General features: G+C 48.8%; 6 protein-coding genes across 6 annotated transcripts; 4 read left to right on the top strand and 2 right to left on the bottom strand.

Annotated features, from left to right (window-relative positions):
* Positions 1 to 5,294: 5,294 nt before the first annotated feature.
* Positions 5,295 to 6,101, top strand: CkaCkLH20_10054 (putative glutathione s-transferase; the record flags this gene model as incomplete). The annotated part of the gene is made up of 1 exon (XM_038892769.1): positions 5,295 to 6,101. One exon carries the CDS (start codon positions 5,295 to 5,297, stop codon positions 6,099 to 6,101), a length of 807 nt encoding a protein of 268 aa, XP_038742018.1.
* A 943-nt stretch (positions 6,102 to 7,044) lies between these two features.
* Positions 7,045 to 8,274, top strand: CkaCkLH20_10053 (capsule polysaccharide biosynthesis; the record flags this gene model as incomplete). The annotated part of the gene is made up of 1 exon (XM_038892768.1): positions 7,045 to 8,274. One exon carries the CDS (start codon positions 7,045 to 7,047, stop codon positions 8,272 to 8,274), a length of 1,230 nt encoding a protein of 409 aa, XP_038742017.1.
* Positions 8,275 to 8,447: 173 nt separating this feature from the next.
* Positions 8,448 to 8,960, bottom strand: CkaCkLH20_10052 (uncharacterized protein; the record flags this gene model as incomplete). The annotated part of the gene is made up of 1 exon (XM_038892767.1): positions 8,448 to 8,960. The coding sequence occupies one exon, from the start codon at positions 8,958 to 8,960 to the stop codon at positions 8,448 to 8,450; it is 513 nt and encodes a 170-aa protein (XP_038742016.1).
* A 629-nt stretch (positions 8,961 to 9,589) lies between these two features.
* CkaCkLH20_10051 (metallo-beta-lactamase superfamily protein) lies at positions 9,590 to 10,673 on the top strand (the record flags this gene model as incomplete). The annotated part of the gene is made up of 2 exons (XM_038892766.1): positions 9,590 to 10,331; positions 10,384 to 10,673. The coding sequence occupies 2 exons, from the start codon at positions 9,590 to 9,592 to the stop codon at positions 10,671 to 10,673; spliced, it is 1,032 nt and encodes a 343-aa protein (XP_038742015.1).
* A 2,501-nt stretch (positions 10,674 to 13,174) lies between these two features.
* Positions 13,175 to 14,200, top strand: CkaCkLH20_10050 (alcohol dehydrogenase GroES-like domain-containing protein; the record flags this gene model as incomplete). Its single annotated transcript, XM_038892765.1, has 1 exon — positions 13,175 to 14,200. The coding sequence occupies one exon, from the start codon at positions 13,175 to 13,177 to the stop codon at positions 14,198 to 14,200; it is 1,026 nt and encodes a 341-aa protein (XP_038742014.1).
* Positions 14,201 to 14,335: 135 nt separating this feature from the next.
* On the bottom strand, positions 14,336 to 17,366 carry CkaCkLH20_10049 (uncharacterized protein; the record flags this gene model as incomplete). The annotated part of the gene is made up of 7 exons (XM_038892764.1): positions 14,336 to 14,601; positions 16,287 to 16,422; positions 16,493 to 16,595; positions 16,656 to 16,814; positions 16,880 to 17,017; positions 17,073 to 17,166; positions 17,231 to 17,366. 7 exons carry the CDS (start codon positions 17,364 to 17,366, stop codon positions 14,336 to 14,338), a joined length of 1,032 nt encoding a protein of 343 aa, XP_038742013.1.
* Positions 17,367 to 18,123: the final 757 nt, after the last annotated feature.

Below are 18,123 nucleotides of genomic sequence, written 5' to 3'. Positions count from 1 at the left end.
TGCAACGTCGGCATCCGCTGTCACCGCATTCGAAAACCGCCGTTCAAGTACTCCCGAAATACCAGATGCAACCCAAGTTCCATGCCCATGCTATAAACTCAAGAGGAAAGGCGAAGTAGTCTCTCCGCTTCAAATCATGACAGCAGCAATAGCTGCAGACGCCCCCACCACAGATTCGTCTCTCAGCCAGCCGGCACATACGAGCAAACTTGATGAAAGACTTGTGGAATATCTCAGTAGGTCACCGTTCATCTGCGTCAAATTTTCTGCTTTTTCGTTGCGAATTCACTAATCTCGCATGCATCCCTACAGCTCCACGATCTTCTCACCAGAAGGATTGGCAAGTTCTATCATCTCAGTCTAACAACTTCACTTTCAAACTTGAGTCAACAGCATGTGACCCAATCACCGCTCGCCTGGTGGATCAAGAAGACGTCAAGCTTTATTTCGAACTGTAGGTTTTGATACAGCTTCAGTAGAACCGCCAACTTACATGTTATTTTCCCGGCCAGATTCTTCAAGACGCGAAACCCACTGGTTGGCCTCCTCGATCCCATCCTTCATACACCCGAATACGTCTATTCCGAGTCTTTTACCCTATTCTCGGTCATATGCGCATTGGGATGTGCCATTTCAACTCGCCCAAGAGATCGCATCATCTATTCAACACTCCTCTCCTTAGCCCAAGCAAACATGATGTGGTCTATCGCCACCTCTGTGAAGTCGCTCGAGACCATTCAAGCAATCATCTGTATGCAATATTGGACGCCAATCTACCAGAAGCAAGCCGATGACCCATATTGGCTTCACTTGAGTCATGTGAGTGAAATCATATTTGCGCCTTTACAGTCACCTCAACCTTGAAACTTGAAGATTCGCTAACCCTGTTCTAAACTAGGCCATACAGCTTGCGCGGGAGCTGGGCATTCACAAGCCGGCAAAGGTTGCAGAGCAAGTCAATGCACTGGCATCCGATTCAAGCACTGAGTTTAAAGAACGATTGATGAGGAATTTTGAACGAACATGGCTTCAAGTCTTCATTGCTGACAAAGGTTTTGGCATCGTCACAGGACGTTCGATAAGTGTTGCTTGGAACGAGCTTCCACCATGCCCTTGCCAATGGTGGAAGTTACCAAGGACGAGCCCATCGGATCGCATGGTTAGCGGCATTATCGAGATCAGAGTCCAGTTGGTACGTTGTCCCACGACAGGAGCATCATGGTCCATTGTAGTGTTTCTAGACTAACTGTGGATTGTGATTACCCATCGTAGCTAGGGGCATTGAAACAACTGGAACGAGGAATCAAGACTCCAGAAGCGGTCTTGAGCTGGCACTCGAAGGCGTTCGAGTCATTAGAGCGTACAAGAAACACAACGTGTACCGGAAATGGTCAAAGATCCACACACGCACAATCTCTGCACATTCTGGCCTTTTACATGGACCACAGCATTATGGTTCTGAATGCACAGGCTATGAGAGAGTTGAAGAATATTGATGACGTTGATATGTCGACGGAACTTTCCACAATATCCAGGAAGGCATTTGACGTCGCATGCCGAGTTCTGGATCTAGTTCTCTGGGATGCTACCCTTCGCAAGGTCAGACTAGGATGGCAGAACAACCAGTTCATCATGATTGCGCATGCAATGACAGAGATACTTCATGTAAGGCATCCTCACTTGGGATCACTTGGCATCATGCGGCTTATGGGTTGTATCATTTCTGACGGTCAATATCTTTAGGCCATTACGCGCGGGAATCTGCCGTCTCCAGATGTCACCGAGGCGGCAAGCAAAGTGCAAGGTGTTTCAATATTGCTCGAGGACATGGCGAAGTCCCTTCCAGATTCGTCCGCCGCTCATATATATGCTGCTCTCTCACGAGTCTTTGCCTCTCAGGTTGAAAGAATTTCCAGCTTTACCGGATGCGGGTTAGACTCAGGTATGGACATCGACCCGACTCTCTTTGTCCCGGATTGGTTGCGAAGTGTCAATGGTGCTTCAATAGACCCCGCCTTCTGGTTTGATGTTGGTTTCCTCAGTGTCGAGCAGCCAAGTTATGGTGGTGCAGACTTCATTGGAAGTGGGGACTTGGGCAGCTTGACGTTCGACTAAGTCTGCTCATATCTGTGCGGATTCAGTTAAAAAGTCACGGAAGGAATAACAAAAGAATTCTCAAGTAAAAACTTCTCAAACTTCCGATGGCTCGTGATAAGCAGATTAACTAATTGCCTCAACGCCTGGTAAATACCACCGATACCTTTGCCAGGGACGATCAAAGATCAAGCATCCTGAAACGCCCGGCATCTGCCACAGCACTCGCATTTCTACCCAGAAAACTTGCTACGGTGATGGAGGCAGAAACACGAAAATCAGGACGTCATGTCGGCTTGGGTGATCGCGACATGAATGTTGAGCGGTAGGCCGAGCAATCGAACTTCACCAGCCCGTCTAGACCAAGGCTTGCAGTTCGCAACGCCTCAAACGCCTGCTCAACCATTCTAATTAGCCGTCACATCAACAGGCATTAGCTTCAAGCTAAAAGCTACTTCACCGGATTCGGGCAGTAGTAACCATTGTGTACTAAGATCTTACCAGACACGCCACCTTTTCTTTGACCGTCAAGCCAATGTCGATATTGAAGTGCTTGCTGATGTCAGCTTCCGGGTTTGCGCTGACCCCAACTCCAAAAAGCCGGGGGATCTTAGCGGTATTCATTTCGACGACGGTTCTTGGCTTCATTCATCCATGGTAATCCTCCTTATTACATCTTGATGAAGACATCACAAGAAGACCAGCTGAAGCAAATACATCAATATGCCGGATACTACGCTGTCTTTCGTTGTTTCAAACGGCCCGAAGTTGCAGAATGATCCCCAAATCAGGTCAATAAGTATGTACCGGTTGACGATTCAAAGTGGAAATATTATGTATGTACTGATGATTCTTGCTAGTACGGAAGCATGCAATGAAGAACGTTGCTCTGACTCGAAAGAGAAGAACTAATTGTGGGCGTGACAATGTCGCCCAGTAAGCATCATGTTCAACATCGTCTGCATTCCGTTGAGTAGACCGGCTTACTCTTTTGGAGACTTCCAACTAGTACCCCTATGCGGCCAGCGATCAGAACGCCAAGCTCAGATGGATTCGGTACTTCCGATGACGCTTCATGGTTTCTGGATTCAAGTCTGGTGGTGCATGAGCAGCGACTACCGCTGGAATGGAATCTTACTCAATCGGCAGTCCCGTCCAGTTCTCCTAGCGATGGCTCATTTCGTTCGCCATCACCAATTTTCAGGAGTCTGTTCACCAGCTATGAAGCTGTTCGATCCAAGTTTCAGGTCGATCTGACGGATTTCTCAATGCTTACCAACTTCAATGTTGGAGAAGGGACAATGCATGTCTTATCCGCCGAACCTACTAGACTATTGAGTCTGTTGGGATACTCTCAATGGTTTGTGTTTCAGTCTGAAAATCATTCTGGCTGCCCAAGTACATCTGACACTAGAATTTTCAAGGTCATATCTTCAATTCATCCCGAGCCGGTATGGAAACAGCCAATGTCTTACTGCTGCAGCCAATTCCTTGCTCGTCAAAGCTCGCGGCATGTTGATGCCAGGCAAAAGGAATGAGGCTCTTGAGCTGAAACTGCATACGATCGCTCTTCGAGGCTTGCAGGACGCTTTGCAAGATGACCTGCTTTGTATGAGTTCGGACGTACTATGCGCGTCGCAGCTGCTGGGTCTTCATGCAGTAAGCTTCTTTTTGCCACACCTACATTTCGACATATTGACACGCCAACTGCTCCTTAGTTCAACTCGACAAAACAGCTGGTCAAATCACCTGCAGGGCTCGACGCGCCTAATTCGCCACAGGACACCAGCGATGTTTGGAAGTGATTTTGATAAGGCCTTGCTCACAGCTCACATTGGACCAATTGTTTTCGGGTCCCTGGTGCAGCACCAACCTTGATGGCTTGCACAACCTCATTGGTTGCATCTTTATCAGTCTCTTGCAGAGGAAACCCCGCGATTGACTGAGCGAAGCCCTCTGGCTATCTCCGTTCGATCACAAATGATCAAGTAGGTATTCTAGAGGCCTTCTGTGGAAAGAAGGAATTGCTACTCTATGTTTTACGGTACTGACAACATCCATCATCCAGGTTACCGGGCTTGTGGCACGATATTGATAACGTCTTGAGAGGCCCAGAGTTATTCAACGAAACGGTTGTAGGCACTCTAGCGGCGCAGTGCCATGCATTCAACGAGAATTTCATCAGAAGTCTCAACGAATACAAGGAGTATTGCATGAAGACATCACTGGAATCTCCCTCAAATCAAGAGTTGGCCATTCGAAGAGAACTTTATGGGATAACATTAGAGTGTCTGGTTGTTGCTAAACGACTTTTGTCGGCTTTAATGGAACACGATAGACAAGAACTAGAGATTGAGACGCAGGAAATGGCTCGATCACTGCTAGAGCTGCAAGAGGAACCATCCACTCAGCATTCTTGGCTATTTTCGGGCCATGAGATGGGAGTTGCTCGAAGTATTGTTATGACGAGAGAACAATGGGAGGGCTCATTCCAGTATAACTCGGGATATGAGAAAGGAATGGCGTCTCGCGAGAGATACGTCGCATGGGACTTGCAGTTGCGGCAAGGCACCTAGCAAAGCTTTCTTGCGTCAAACGCTTTGCATATTCAAATCTCAACAAAGCCCATTATTAATTCATGTATTTTGGAATGAAGATGTTCTGACAATAACGTGAGACCAACGTTGCGATCTCTTCAAGTTTACACCAAGACGATTTGGCTCCGACCATGCTAGACCAACTAAATCACATTCAACAGACTGATCTGAAATACAATTCCAGAGCCACACGCGTCATAAACGTCCATGGGTTGAAGGACGCAGGCAGAAGTTTTAGTGCTTACCGAAAGCCCGGCTCCTTATCCACGCTTAGTCTGAGGATGTTAGACTGATTCTTCTCGTCTGGATCATAACGCTTCTATCGTCCGTGACGCTAGAAGCATTGGCACTTGACCGTTTCAGTGCAGTGGTTTTAATCGTACAGATGCGCTAAATGTGACATGGCCAGATGCGGAGAATCAACCAATGCCCAAATTCGGTAACTATTCAACCTCACGACTATCTAATGAAACTCAACGAGATTCACGAATACCTTCGTATCCAAGAATTGTGATGGAAACAATATTTAAGGAATGAAACATCTCCTCCATTCCCTATCTCAACCACACCTTCCCAACAACTTGAACTTACTCAACCCAATCCATGTTCTTAGCACACCATTACCAACAAAACCTTACCAACTGCAACCTATACATCTTCAACATGTCTTCAATCATGGATAACAACAAGATTACCCTCTATGACCTCGCTCAGCGTGGTGAAACCAACCGATGCTGGTCTTATAACGTCTGGAAGATTCGACTCGTCCTCAACTACAAGAAAATTCCTTTCACTACGGCCTGGGTTGATCACAATACCCTGGGACCCACACTAAAGTCCCTCGGCGTTCCCCCCAATACCACCGGAGGGTTTGAGTTCACCGTGCCCACCATCAAACTTCCGGATGGGTTAATGGTCACGGACTCTGCGGTGATCGCCTCGAGGCTTGAGGGTATATACCCTTCTCCAGCTTTGCACCTCGATCTCGAACTACAGGCTCAGGTAGACCGCGTGGTCCACATGACTTGCATGCCTCTCTTCGCCATCTACATGCCCCAGGTGGCTCGCGAGCTCATTGACAAGGCGACTGTCCCAGCCTTTTCCAAGTCGCGCGAGAAGCGCTTTGGAATGACTCTTGAAGAGCTCGAAACCTCAAAGGGAGCAGAGAAAGCTTGGGTCGCGGCTGAATCTGGTTTCGCTGCCATGAAGGAAATCCTGACTAGCCACAAGAAAGACGAGGGTCCTTTCATTCGGGGCTCTCAGGTCTGCTATGCGGACTTTGCTCTGGTCGCGGTGTTTGAAGCCTTCAAGCGCGTCGGGAATGGCATGTTTGAGAGAGCGCTTGAGTGGGACACGGCTTTCAGCGACTTGTACCGAGCATCTCAAGCTTGGCTCCAGAATGACATGTAGAGCGGGAGCGAACGTGGAATACCGGAGCATCAATTAGGTTTTGATATTGAGTTTTCATATTTAGGCCTTTACTGGGACTGGTTGATCAGTTTACTTTGTCGACTAGTTCTTTACAATAAATGACTTGGTTCCCGTTCCAACTACTGCTCCAAAAGCATAATGCAACTCTTTCTCAGGCAACCGATGATACCGGGGTTTCCATTATCACAATCCTGTGCTTGTATGCTTTATGAAGCTACGATCGAAAGAATTAACACGGAAAGACTCTAACATGCTGGAAACAGATTTGCACTTGACGTCATGGATGACATCCATGCCGCAAGCCTCCCAAGCATAATAAACCCCGCGGTTGTGCTAGATCACAGGCCCGACGGTCGTGTTGTTTGCGTCGGGAATAGCAGCAACCTAACAGCTTGATTAATGGAGATAAGTTGCATATGCCGTGGATTCAAGTACTTTCACTCGAAAGAAGATAAATTATAGCCTAGTGTCTTGAATGTGTTATGTTATGCGACGTGGCGGATTGCGGCAGTAAAGTGCAACCAATTCTGGAATCGAAGCCACCTAAACTATTGTGGTTATTGGCAAGCCCCGAGCGATTTCACTCATTTGGTCAATTCTACGAAGTATTTCACTCGGCATCTTAGTGGTCTCACGCATGCACGTCGTCGCGCTAGTGTCACCATTGCAGGGATGGTAATGCTGATGAGAGGTGATGCAGGATGATTCATCGCCCCTAACCAGAAGCGGAATTAGGTCTTAGCGCAGGCGCAGGTAGTAAAGGCAAAGGCAACTGGTTCTTCGGAACTACAAATACGATGGAGTTGCAACAACCTTCGCCTCTTGTTATCATCTTCAAAAGAACACGACGATTCGAATTTTCATCGATCTCAACTTGCACCAAACTTCTTGCGACGCCAGCAACAGAAACTCGTTGAGAACCATGACTGTCAAGAACGCGTTGAACTCAAGTTCTTCATCGCCTTACCCGATTCCTCAAGGCGTTTCCGTCATTCCTCTTGATCAACTCGACCTCCGACCCGATGCTGAAGTTGACAATACCATCAAGTCCCCCCCGCCTGTCACTTCAGCCAAGAATCTTTGGTTCTTCTGGAACTCAGGATACGACAACTTGCACCCTTATGCCAAGCGAAATGTCCGCACGTGGCACCGTCGTTTCTCTAAGAAGGGGTGGACGGTCAGAGTCATGGATCTAGAACCGGATTCGCCCAGTTATATCGGCAACTGGATTGACGTGGAAGACGCCAACAACGTACCCAAGGCTTTCATCGAAGGCACATTGGACGGAGAGTTTGCGAAGCAACATTACTCCGATCTTGTGCGTTTTCCTCTCCTCCTGAAGTATGGTGGCGTGTACACAGATGTTGGCTATATGCAAATTGGCGACCTCGACAAGCTATGGGACGAGACAATTGCCAACGAGGACAGCCCCTACGAGGTGCTATCATATAACGCTGGTGGTCCCCGCGACTACAGTCTAATGAACTATTTCATCGGCAGTCTCCCAGGGAATGCGTTTTGGCAAGCATGCCATGACCTTCTGTTGAAGTTATGGGAAGGCCGAACGAATACGGAAGGCACTCACAAACATCCTCTGCTGAAAGGGTTACCGTTGATGGGAGAGACATTCGCCGAGGCAGGACGTGCGAGTATCAGCGAGAAGCTGACGGATTACATCCTTCAAGGCCAGGCAATCACGATGGTCATGCGCACTATCGACGAAGAGAGAGGTTGGAACGGCCCAAAATACGTCACTGAGAAGATCTTTGCACCAGAGTACATGGTCGGCAGCCAACTGATCAACGAGTACACGAAGTGGAATGGTGTTCAGGCCTATGGTCTAATGAGTCAAAAGATACCAGAGCTCGGACAGCCAGAAACAGATGATCAAAAGCTGGCAAGAGAGATTGTTGAAAACTGTTTTTCGAGAAGCTTTGGATTCAAGCTGGCTCACGGGCTGATCGTACAGGTATTGGGACCTACGCTGGGAAGTCTCTGGAGGAAGCACGAGGGGAGTGATGCCGTGGAAGGAACGTATGCTCATTGGCTAAGGCATGGCATGGAGCGTTGGAATCCAGGTCATTTACCTGAGAGAGAAGCCTATGAAGAGCTGGAACCAGTCAAGAGAGGGTCTTTAGTTCTAGAGATGTAGCGTATGTACGGACGAGATAATGGATGGACATAGATGAAGGCAATGGTATACACATAAACATGCAGTGGTTTCTCATTATAGGAAAAGATCTCGACAACAATGAGACGCGGTGGCGCATGCGAATCAATTTTCTGGGTCTTACGTCCGCCTCTACACCCTCAGATGCTACATCCCTAGACCAAAATGCCTACTGCGACAAGACAAGCTATTCCTAGGCCAATTTCGGGCTTCAATGAGGTTCCAAAGCTACCAACCAAGTCATATCCTTCAACTGCGTATTTCTCGCTAGGTTCCATCGCGGCATTGCCCGAGTTAGGTGCATGCCGCCTGAGCTCGAAGTAGAACACCTTTTCAGATGAGAGTCGGTTTTTGGTCTTTTCGAATGATTCCAAGATTGTCGTCGGATCCCAGTTGTAGCTGTAGTTGCCATTCAGTTGGTTATTGGAGCTGGTGATGTTCTCGGTGAGCGTATGTGAGAAGGATCCGCCGCCACCAGCAAATTCGCCGTGCCACGAGAGGTCCATTTCAGTGTACTCGGGGTTCCCTTCGTTGTTAAGCTCCCACTCAATGTTGATTGCTGGCGCGGAGAGGTTGAGCTTGTCGTTGGTGTTAGGCGCTGTGAACTTCAAGCCACTAACGACTGACGTCAACGCAAGTAGCGGCGCGAAGGAGAGATTCGGACGCATGATCAATTATGGGCTGATAATGGCGACGTTTAGCAATTACGTCTTTAGGTTGTTGGTGATGGTGGGCTTGTTGATTAAGTGCTTTGGTTGTAACGCGGGTAGCGTGAATGATGGTAGGGAACGGTAGCTTCTCGTAGCGCGAGAACTAGGCGACTTAAATAGCTGTGACTCGGCTGAAAATCCAGGCAGAAATGTCACATAACAACATCAGGGTTTCTTTTCCCGCTGCTTGTTGGCTGGGGGCTGTAAATTGCCAAGAACAGGGCGATGTTGGTTCTACCGAAAATGCGGTGAAACCAACCACGGGCGGAGTATGGTGTTGGAATGAGCGAGAGGCGCAGGCGATGACAGCAGCTAACCGCATTTGGGCAGTCGTGTAAGTTCGACTACCGCCTGTTTTGCGTTAGATCTGCCGGAATGCTTGAGTAACCTAAATGAAACTTCGACCTTTGCTTACCATCACATTCGACGTCGTGTTGCCATTCACAACATCATGATGGCGCTCTGAATCTATAAATCATCCGCAATTCGACCTTTTCTTCACATTCACTGCTTCATTCTTCCCAACTTATCAACTCTGAACACACCTCTTCGGCTGCGACTCGGTTACTACAGTATCTCAAAACAAGATGGCGAACTTGGTCGAATTGGACTCTCTTGAGATCTTAGCCATCATCGACAACGAATTGGACCCAATCTCGCCTTGCCCAAATTCGTTGATCGAGCAATCCGGAGGAATCAAGGACATCAGCGCACGGGCCTGTCGAGAATCTCCTCAAGAGGGTGGCCCTGTCCGAGAACTTCGAATGGGCAACATTTGTTGCAGTGCTCATGGGTTGTCTTTGATGATCACCGGGATCAAAGACGGTCAGAGGCGAACGATACTCTTCGACACAGGTCCGGAGGAAGACGTATGGGAACGCAACACGAAACGCCTCAGCGCCGACATCGGCCACGTCGAAGTCATCACGCTGAGCCATTGGCATCGAGATCACTCCGGAGGCATGCTCAAAGCCCTCGATCTAATCTCTGACAACCGTCGAGAGAAGAGCATTGATCTGCCGCCCATTGTTGTCGACCTTCACCCATCTCGTCCGGATTATCGCGGCGCTCACGTCCCAGGCCTCCCCATCATTTCTTTGGAAGCCGATCCAAGCTTCCAAGAAATCGAAAGACATAATGGTGTAGTGGTAAAGAATGACCAGAGCCACACAGTGTTGCAAGACACTTTCTTGATTTCTGGGGAGATTCCAAAAGTAACCGGATATGAAGCTGGTTTCAAGTTCGGCGTCCGTTATAACTCAAAGAAGGGAGTATGGGAAGACGACGAAAACATGCTCGATGAGAGGATCTTGTTGTGTCGATTGAAAGGTAAGTAGAACTGAAAGTTTGGAGGCCTACGGAAGCTAACCAGCACACCCAGGCAAAGGAATTGTGATGTTCACGGGTTGCGGTCACGCTGGAGTTGTCAACTCAGCAAAGTACGCCGCAGTTCTCGGAAACGAGGTGCCTTTGTATGCGATCATTGGCGGTTTCCACCTTGCCGACGCGCAGCCTGACATTATTCAGCGAACTGTGTCTGACCTGAAAGAGTCTGGAGTCAAGGTCGTGCTCGCTGGCCATTGTACCGGCTGGAGAGCTAAAACCGAGTTGAACAAGCAAATGCCCGGAATATTTGCTCCATGTTTTGTGGGGTCGAAGTTCGTTCTGTAATAGCTCGATGAATTTCACTTTGGCTGAGTTGTATGTAATAGCCTTAGTTGTGGCCATTGCCCGCCGTAGACTCATACGGCGAAAACTCAAATCAAGTAGTGATGGATAGCCCTAGTAGATAAGCAACACGAACTACTGTGGGCAGAGCTTGACGTCGTTCAAATTAAATTGATGAATTATCAAACCTGGCTTCAAAGAGTGCTCCGCAAACACCCTAAACCACAGTATAGTTTTGTCCAATTCAGAGCAGTCAGTTGCGGCGGGGTCAACATAAACTCAGCTTAAAATATCTCAAAGGATGGCGTCGTGGACCTGGATCAGTATCGACTCAAAATTCGCCCCGACCTCAACGCGAAGGCTTCGGCCCATACTCGAGTTACATGACTTAGACGCAGAGACGATACCGGCTGCAGTAGATGTGCGATCGAATAAGATGGTCCTAAGTTATTGAAGTGGACCGGTTCGCTAACATTGCCTTCTGGTTTCCTTACACCAGCTTTCCAACCTGAAACAAAAAGCAACAACAATGCATGTATCGTACAATATGACGGATGCCAATGAAGAATCCGAGACAGATCCCACCTTTCTCTCCAAGCCCTGCTCTCATAGCCCGAATGGGAGATTTATTGGGAGCCCGTTCACGAAGGGAACGTTGACGGGCAGTCTTCCGCCATTGTTATTGCGCCCACCGAAGGGAAACGCGGAGTCTCCAAAATTGACGAGAGAGGGTCCAGAGCCGCCAAAAGGTGTTCCACCGAAGGGTGTTCCAATATTAACGTTGGTCCGATCACGGTCGTCAGTATTCCAAGACCAAGAACGGCCTCCATCGCCACCAGTGTCAACGTTGATATGTACGCGGCGATAGTTCCCATCTCCGTCACGTTGTTCCTGGCGATTCTGCTGGTCTCTCCGATCCCGCCGGTCTTGTTGGTCTTGTCGGCCTGTCCTCTCATTCTGCGGGTTTTGGCGTGTTGTGTTCGCCCGTCGTGGCTCGGGCCCAGGGCTAGTGCGAGCCCGGTTGTAACGGGGTCGCTGTGCCTCTGGACTTGGTCGCCGTGGTACTTCTTCGTCATACGAGTCTTCGTCCTCTTGCTGCTCTTGCTGATACTGACGTCGTGATTGTTGATTTGGTCTTGGTGGCGGCTCCCTGGGAGTCTTCATATCGCCGTACATTCCATAGATGCTGTCCTCCCAAGCTCTGCCAGCTTGCTCCCGCCTAGGCTGTTGGCGTGGAGGGGACTGCGGTGGGATAGTGTAGTCGTTTCTTTCCTGGCTGTAGCGGCTCTCCTCGGTTCTACCAGTGCTGAATCTGGCGTTGGATCGGTCAAAGTTGTTGCTGTATGAACTGGTGTATGGCTGACTTGACTGCGATTCTGTAGGCGTTTGTCGCACTAGAGGTCCGGCTTGTGGAAAGGGCGACTGTCCTGGTCGCGGATTGCTAGAGTTCCCCGGCCCGCCGGGACCAGACTTATTGTTGTTGTTCATTGCGAAGGGTGGTGAAAATAAGGTATCTGGGGTGATATGCTGTCATACACAGACTTCGGCTGATGTTTGGAAGCAGAAGATGGCCAGAACTCAATGGCGATGAGCCTTCTTTTATCGAAAATGTGGTCAATCACGGACCTCTTCGATGGTGCCACGAATCTCCACATGAGTTGCAATGCGTTTCAAGGTCGTTTATGGGGGCGAAAGGAGTGCGAGGTTCCCCGGAATGAGGACTGGCGACCTTACGACATTGTTGCTGGGAGTGTTTCAAATCCAACCCCCGATGGCCTGGAACACCACAACATCAGACCACAACCATCATGACGGCGTGGAAATTTTCGCTTGGCCTGTATCGGCCTGTTCTATTAAACCAAGTCTCTCTCCAAAATATCAAAAGCATTTGATCTTGCCAACCTGGTATGTAGCCGAAACCTTAGTTCAGAATGGATCATTCATCGGTAGGAGAAATACTGGCAAGTACACTCCACTTCGGTTCCTTGCCAGAAGAGCAGGGATTCTGGCACCAATATGGGCTGATCATGACAAGGATAGTTCAGACGGACAAACGCCGTACGGTAAAACGGTATTAGACCGCTGGTGATTCAGCAATTACATGCTTGGGGGTCATCGCAGTTAACATGTTGTTGCTAGCAGGTGGTATTTGCGTGACACTTCACTAACCTTTCAAATCGCTGAGCAAGTACCGAATGTTCCGGCTTGACTTGACCATAAAGTTCAGCTGATCAATCACGATGTTGTAGATTGCGTCCTTTTTCGTCCGAGCCTGGACCCGAGCCCGGACGAAACAATCAAACATGATTGCCGACTACTATTTCGACGTGAAGCCGGCACTTTCGGGAGAATCACGTACTAAACTCTTAAAGCACGACATCATCCTTCACTTGCATATAAAATAGCTGGATTGCGCAACTGGTCACCGCAGCCTTCCTATTACTACACGTCCAGGAAACCAAATATTTCTCTTTCATAACCTATTCGCGCTGAAAATATTCACCATGTCGCATTCAGCTGCTGTCATTCCTGCTGCCAAGGCCCCATTGGTGGTGCAAGATGTCAAAACTTCACAACCAGGACCCGGCGAGCTTCTAGTCAAGAACGAACTGATTGGCCTTGTTCCAGTCGACGCGAAGATCGCTAAATTGGGTGTGTTTCCCATAGCATATCCAGCTATCCTGGGAACATCTTTTGGCGGCACTATCACGGCTGTCGGTCCCCAAGTTACCGACTTCAAGGTCGGCGACAAGGTCGCATCAACGAAAACTGCTGGCGCTGAGGGAGACAAGTACGGCTCCTTCCAGACACAAGTTACTGCAAGAGCGGTTACAACAAGCAAACTTCCGGACTCAGTCGACCTGGACGGACCTGTTGGGTTGATTGGCAACCTCAGCACCGTCGTTGGCCTTTTTAACGCCCACGCTGGTCTGCAGAAGCCGGATCCCAGCATTCAACCTCTTTCAAATAAGAAGAAAATCCTGGTCTACGGCGGTACTTCAAGTTTCGGTAGTCTTTCAGTTCAGTACCTGACCCAAGCTGGATACCATGTTGTGACTACAACCTCCCCGAAGCACGCCTCGTTCGTCGCCAAGCTAGGAGCCGTGAAAGTCGTGGACCATACTCAAGATCCCGATGCTCTTGTTGAAGGCTTGACCGCGGAAGGACCTTACGATCTTGTTGTTGACTCTATTTCACTTCCCAACACCATCAAGATCAACGGCGCTGTACTTGGTGCTCAGGGAGGTGGCAGTATTTATGCGTTGCTACCGGCTTTCGGAGAAGAAGACCTCCCGAAAGGGGTCACGCGCAACTTCGCTTCATGGTCGGCATCTCTGGGCGAGGAGAAGAACGCAGCGCTTCTACGTTGGACTTTCGGGACGTACTTCTCGCAGGCGATCGCGGGCGACAAGCTCGTACCCCTTCCTGTTCGTAAAGTCAAGGGTGGGCTTGCAGGTCTCAATGAGGCACTTGATATTCTCATCCAGGGAGTAAGTGGTATTAAGGTCGTGGTCGATCCGCAGGAATAAAGACCCAACATTTTGAATTCGGTTTGCAAGCCTGCCCCAAGAAATATCGCAACACAATGCTCAGGCTAGCAACACCCTCAACTCAGTCGACTGTAGCCGTAATAAACGTTCAACAACTTTAAAACACTCCATGTTCTAGCAGTAGCCGACCCGGCGTAGAGAATAGCCATCTGGAATCTTTTGGCTGCCAGAGAAGCTCAGACCACAGTTGTTATTGGCGTTGACGGTGTAGCCAGCACCTCGAGTGGAATCTCTAATGGAGGCATAGTAGTTGAACGGGACACAGCCACTTCCGACGACAGCCTGATTGATGTTCAAGAGCTCGACCTGGCAACCGGTTGCGGCGGTGGCAAGGCCGACGTATGAAACCACAAGGCAGAGGGTGGCAGTGATCTTCATTTCTAGTATCGGGTTAGCAGGGATCTTTTCCAGTATTGCTTTCACATTCGTTGTGGCTCGTCTTACTGTTGAATGCCAGATGTGTTTCTGTAATAATGTTGAGTAGAGATTTAAGTAAGTGGTCTTGCTCATTGAGACGAGAGACATGAGCACGACACCTTGGATCGGGATCTATCAAGCTTTATGTATCGTTAGACGCCGAATGGGTATGAACCCCCTTATCCATTTTGCGAAGCTGCCGAAATTTCCATTCTTTCTTGGGCTGATTTGGCTCCATACTGTCCCCCATTCTCTCCACAGGTTTAGCCAACTCCAGATCGTGAGATTGCTCGTACAAAGAGCTTGAGTCAAGTAATACGGTCTCCAGAAACCGACTGTCCCGGTAGTGGGACCAAGGCCGTGCGTGGCTTCAGCGTCGTTTCTGACAGTTGACAGATGCCGCAGGGCAGATTGCAAAGCTTTCGGGCTAGAAAAGGACTCGAAATGAATCTCAGTGTTTGACTAGACTTGCTCGGTATTTTGTAGTTTGGCGAATCAATCCAAGTTGATGTTAGCATCTGCTACAACTGAACTGGACCTGTAAAATGCCAACATTGAAGGACAGCGCACCCTTGTAAACTCTATTAGAAGGATTGATGCAGCTCCCACAGACCTTCTTCTGTTCATTGCAGCATCACAACTGACTCGAGCTCGGATTCGGACATTTGGAATCGCCGCCAGAGAGGTCCTCGTATCCAATGTGAGCGCTTGGGGGATATCGGATTGGTCTCTGGCGTTCTCACCGCTCTGAGACCCCGGCTACTACATCTGGGAAGGGGACGGGTTTCGCTTATGGAAAGAAAATCCAAAACCGTTGGTCAAAGTCCACGTGTAAAGCTACCAGTTCGACATATCATTACTATCCATGTCACTATCCTCTCCCTAAATATCATGCCAACTCAAGGCAGTCGTATGGTCCGTCATTTTATTAGGCGTCCGCACGTATGTGGAAGACAGAAACTTCTGAAATTCTGTGGCTGAGCTTGTAACCCTGAGGTTGACAACGACATAACACTCGAAGTTGTGGAAACTAAGAAACTTTTGATCGAGGTTTGCAAAATACTCTTGAACTTTCCTATTTCAAATCACAGCATAGTCAGGCAGAATGATTAACGGAATTATGGATCATCAAAATTCAAGCTTGTGGTCGACGCATGATACTGCAAACGCTTGCGGAGTATAGATGTCTAATAAGGATGACATATATTCCAGCTCTTCTTTGCTTGATCTCTCCAATGAAAAATCCAAATGTTTGAGCATGTTATATGATCTATGGTTTGCTATAACTCCCTATGATGACATACATTTGGTCTAATCGACAGGTTAACTATCTCTTTGGAGAACGAGTAGCCAAGGTCACCGCTCTATTCATGTTTCTAGTTGGTGGAATTGGAGGTAAACACAGCAAATCATCCAGAGTTGAAATCGTCAAACTGGTCTATAAGTCTCATAGTGCTGCTAGGAAGAGCCTTTCTAGACGAGCACCTTCAGTATCCGCAACCTCGGTATACACCCTTGGACCGAAGTGAGGGTGGTAAGGATACGGACTGTTGGGGTATCACCAATATCAGCGTGTTATCAGGTAGAATTTCGTGACCTATTACTTACCCGTACTCTGGAGTGAATGTTATTTGGAAGTCTCTCCCACGAGTCTTGATAGCGTTCTGGACGATCTTTATCCAAAGTCTTTCAAAGAACTCCCTCTCCTCGGTGTAAACTGGGTTAGACGGGTCGGGACATTGGGATGACTGTGTCGTGCCGATACGAGCGTGGATGTGGTGGACCTGAGATATCATTGTCAACATGGCAAAGACTTTGTGTTTTGCGAGTGCGTAGAATGATTTGATGACTTACGTGGGGTATGACTTTCTCGAGAAGATCACGGTCTTCTTCGGAAACGTCTAGTAGGCGTTCCCCTACGACCACCCAGTGGGAAATATCGGCGGTGATGCGGAGGCTTCAGTATTGTTAGGAAATTGACTGGACGATTGGGTGAACGGGAGTGGTTGGGGCGTACTTTGGCACTCGATCCAGCACGTATTTAGCAACATACGGATGGTAGAGGGATCGGTTTCGGTGAGTCTCGTGGGTGACTCTTCCGTTAAATCCCAACTCGTCGTCAATCTTGAACGTTCCTTGGTAAAATTCAACTGATTCATCAGGTGTCCAGATGTCGCTGTTGGGTGTCACCGTCAGTCTACGGCCTGTCATCTGTAACACGCTTGACGTGGAAAAGCCTACCTTCCGGATTGCGCATTCACTTTCACGGGATTCAAGACTTGGGCACGTTCCAACTGCTTCCGGTAAAAGTCGAGGTGGTCTTTCGGTGTTAACCCAGGGGGTCTGGGCCCCTCGTATCCGGGCCACGAGGACATGATCCTATGAGGAATGTCAGCATAGATAACACACTGCCCATTTACCACAAATGACGCACTGGGCAATTAATTGGAGGCCATTGTCCTCAAGTAGCTTTCTGAGTCCGGGGAGGTCCTCGGTCTTGACAGCTCTGTAATCGATCTCCACTCCAGCTGTTGAAACGCGCCTGTTAGCCAGTGTCGATGTAGCTAAGCCAAACTCTTGGTCGTCACCTACTGTATCCCTTTGCTTTCAGCTCAGGAAACAACCCTCTCCAGGTTGCAAAGTTAGCACCCGGAGGTATGCCCCAAAGAGTTCGGAAACGAGTAATGTTCGTCATGATGTCAGCCTCCAAGAAGATTGTGGTGAACAGTGAGTAGGGATTGTCAGGACGGAGGAATCAATCACACAGATGGGAGAGGGGTGGCAGCTGAGCTTTTAAATTCGACTTCAACGTCTTCATTCTGGGGAAAGCCCCGATAGCTCCCCCACGATTCAATGCCCCGCGAAGGGATTGAGCTGTGTTTCCCATCTATAGCCAGCCAATTAGATCGTGGCAATTGGACGAAAAAGATGCAAGCGTGCCCCGAACATGGGCCGGGTCCCGCCGAGTCGGCGTCCGACCGAATTTGAGGCAGACTCATCGGCCGGATCATGTCAGAAACGGACATATTCGGCGAGTTCTTGCCTGATCAGCCACTTCCTACGACTCGTCAATGAGCCAATATCCACAAAAAGGCTGGAAAGCACGTGGAACGTCAAGAAATGGGACAATCAAATGGCATCATAGGTGCTCATCCCGCGGATTTAAGACGCACGACCCATTGGAGATTCCCGAAGAGGAAATTATCACCTCGGAATCCGGGGAACCAGAGAAAAGTGGGGTTTCAAGATGGTTTAAGATGCCAGTTCTAAGGATACGCACGATGAGGTGTTGTGATGGAAATTTTCTGTTCCTGGTTTTCTTCCTCGGTAGGTCACGGGATTCTCATTGGTCTGGCTGCTATTGTGAGATGTATCAGTCACTAAATTTGCTCGGAAACAAACGCTACAGTCTGGTTCGTCCATCGGAACTTAGAGGCATTCTCGGATCGCTGGCCAGCCATGAAATGCAGAGACCCAATGGAATA

Source organism: Colletotrichum karsti (genome assembly GCF_011947395.1).
Source record: "Colletotrichum karsti strain CkLH20 chromosome Unknown Scaffold37, whole genome shotgun sequence".
NCBI classification, from domain to species: Eukaryota; Fungi; Ascomycota; class Sordariomycetes; order Glomerellales; family Glomerellaceae; genus Colletotrichum; species Colletotrichum karsti.
This window is presented reverse-complemented; position numbering and strand designations above follow the sequence as displayed.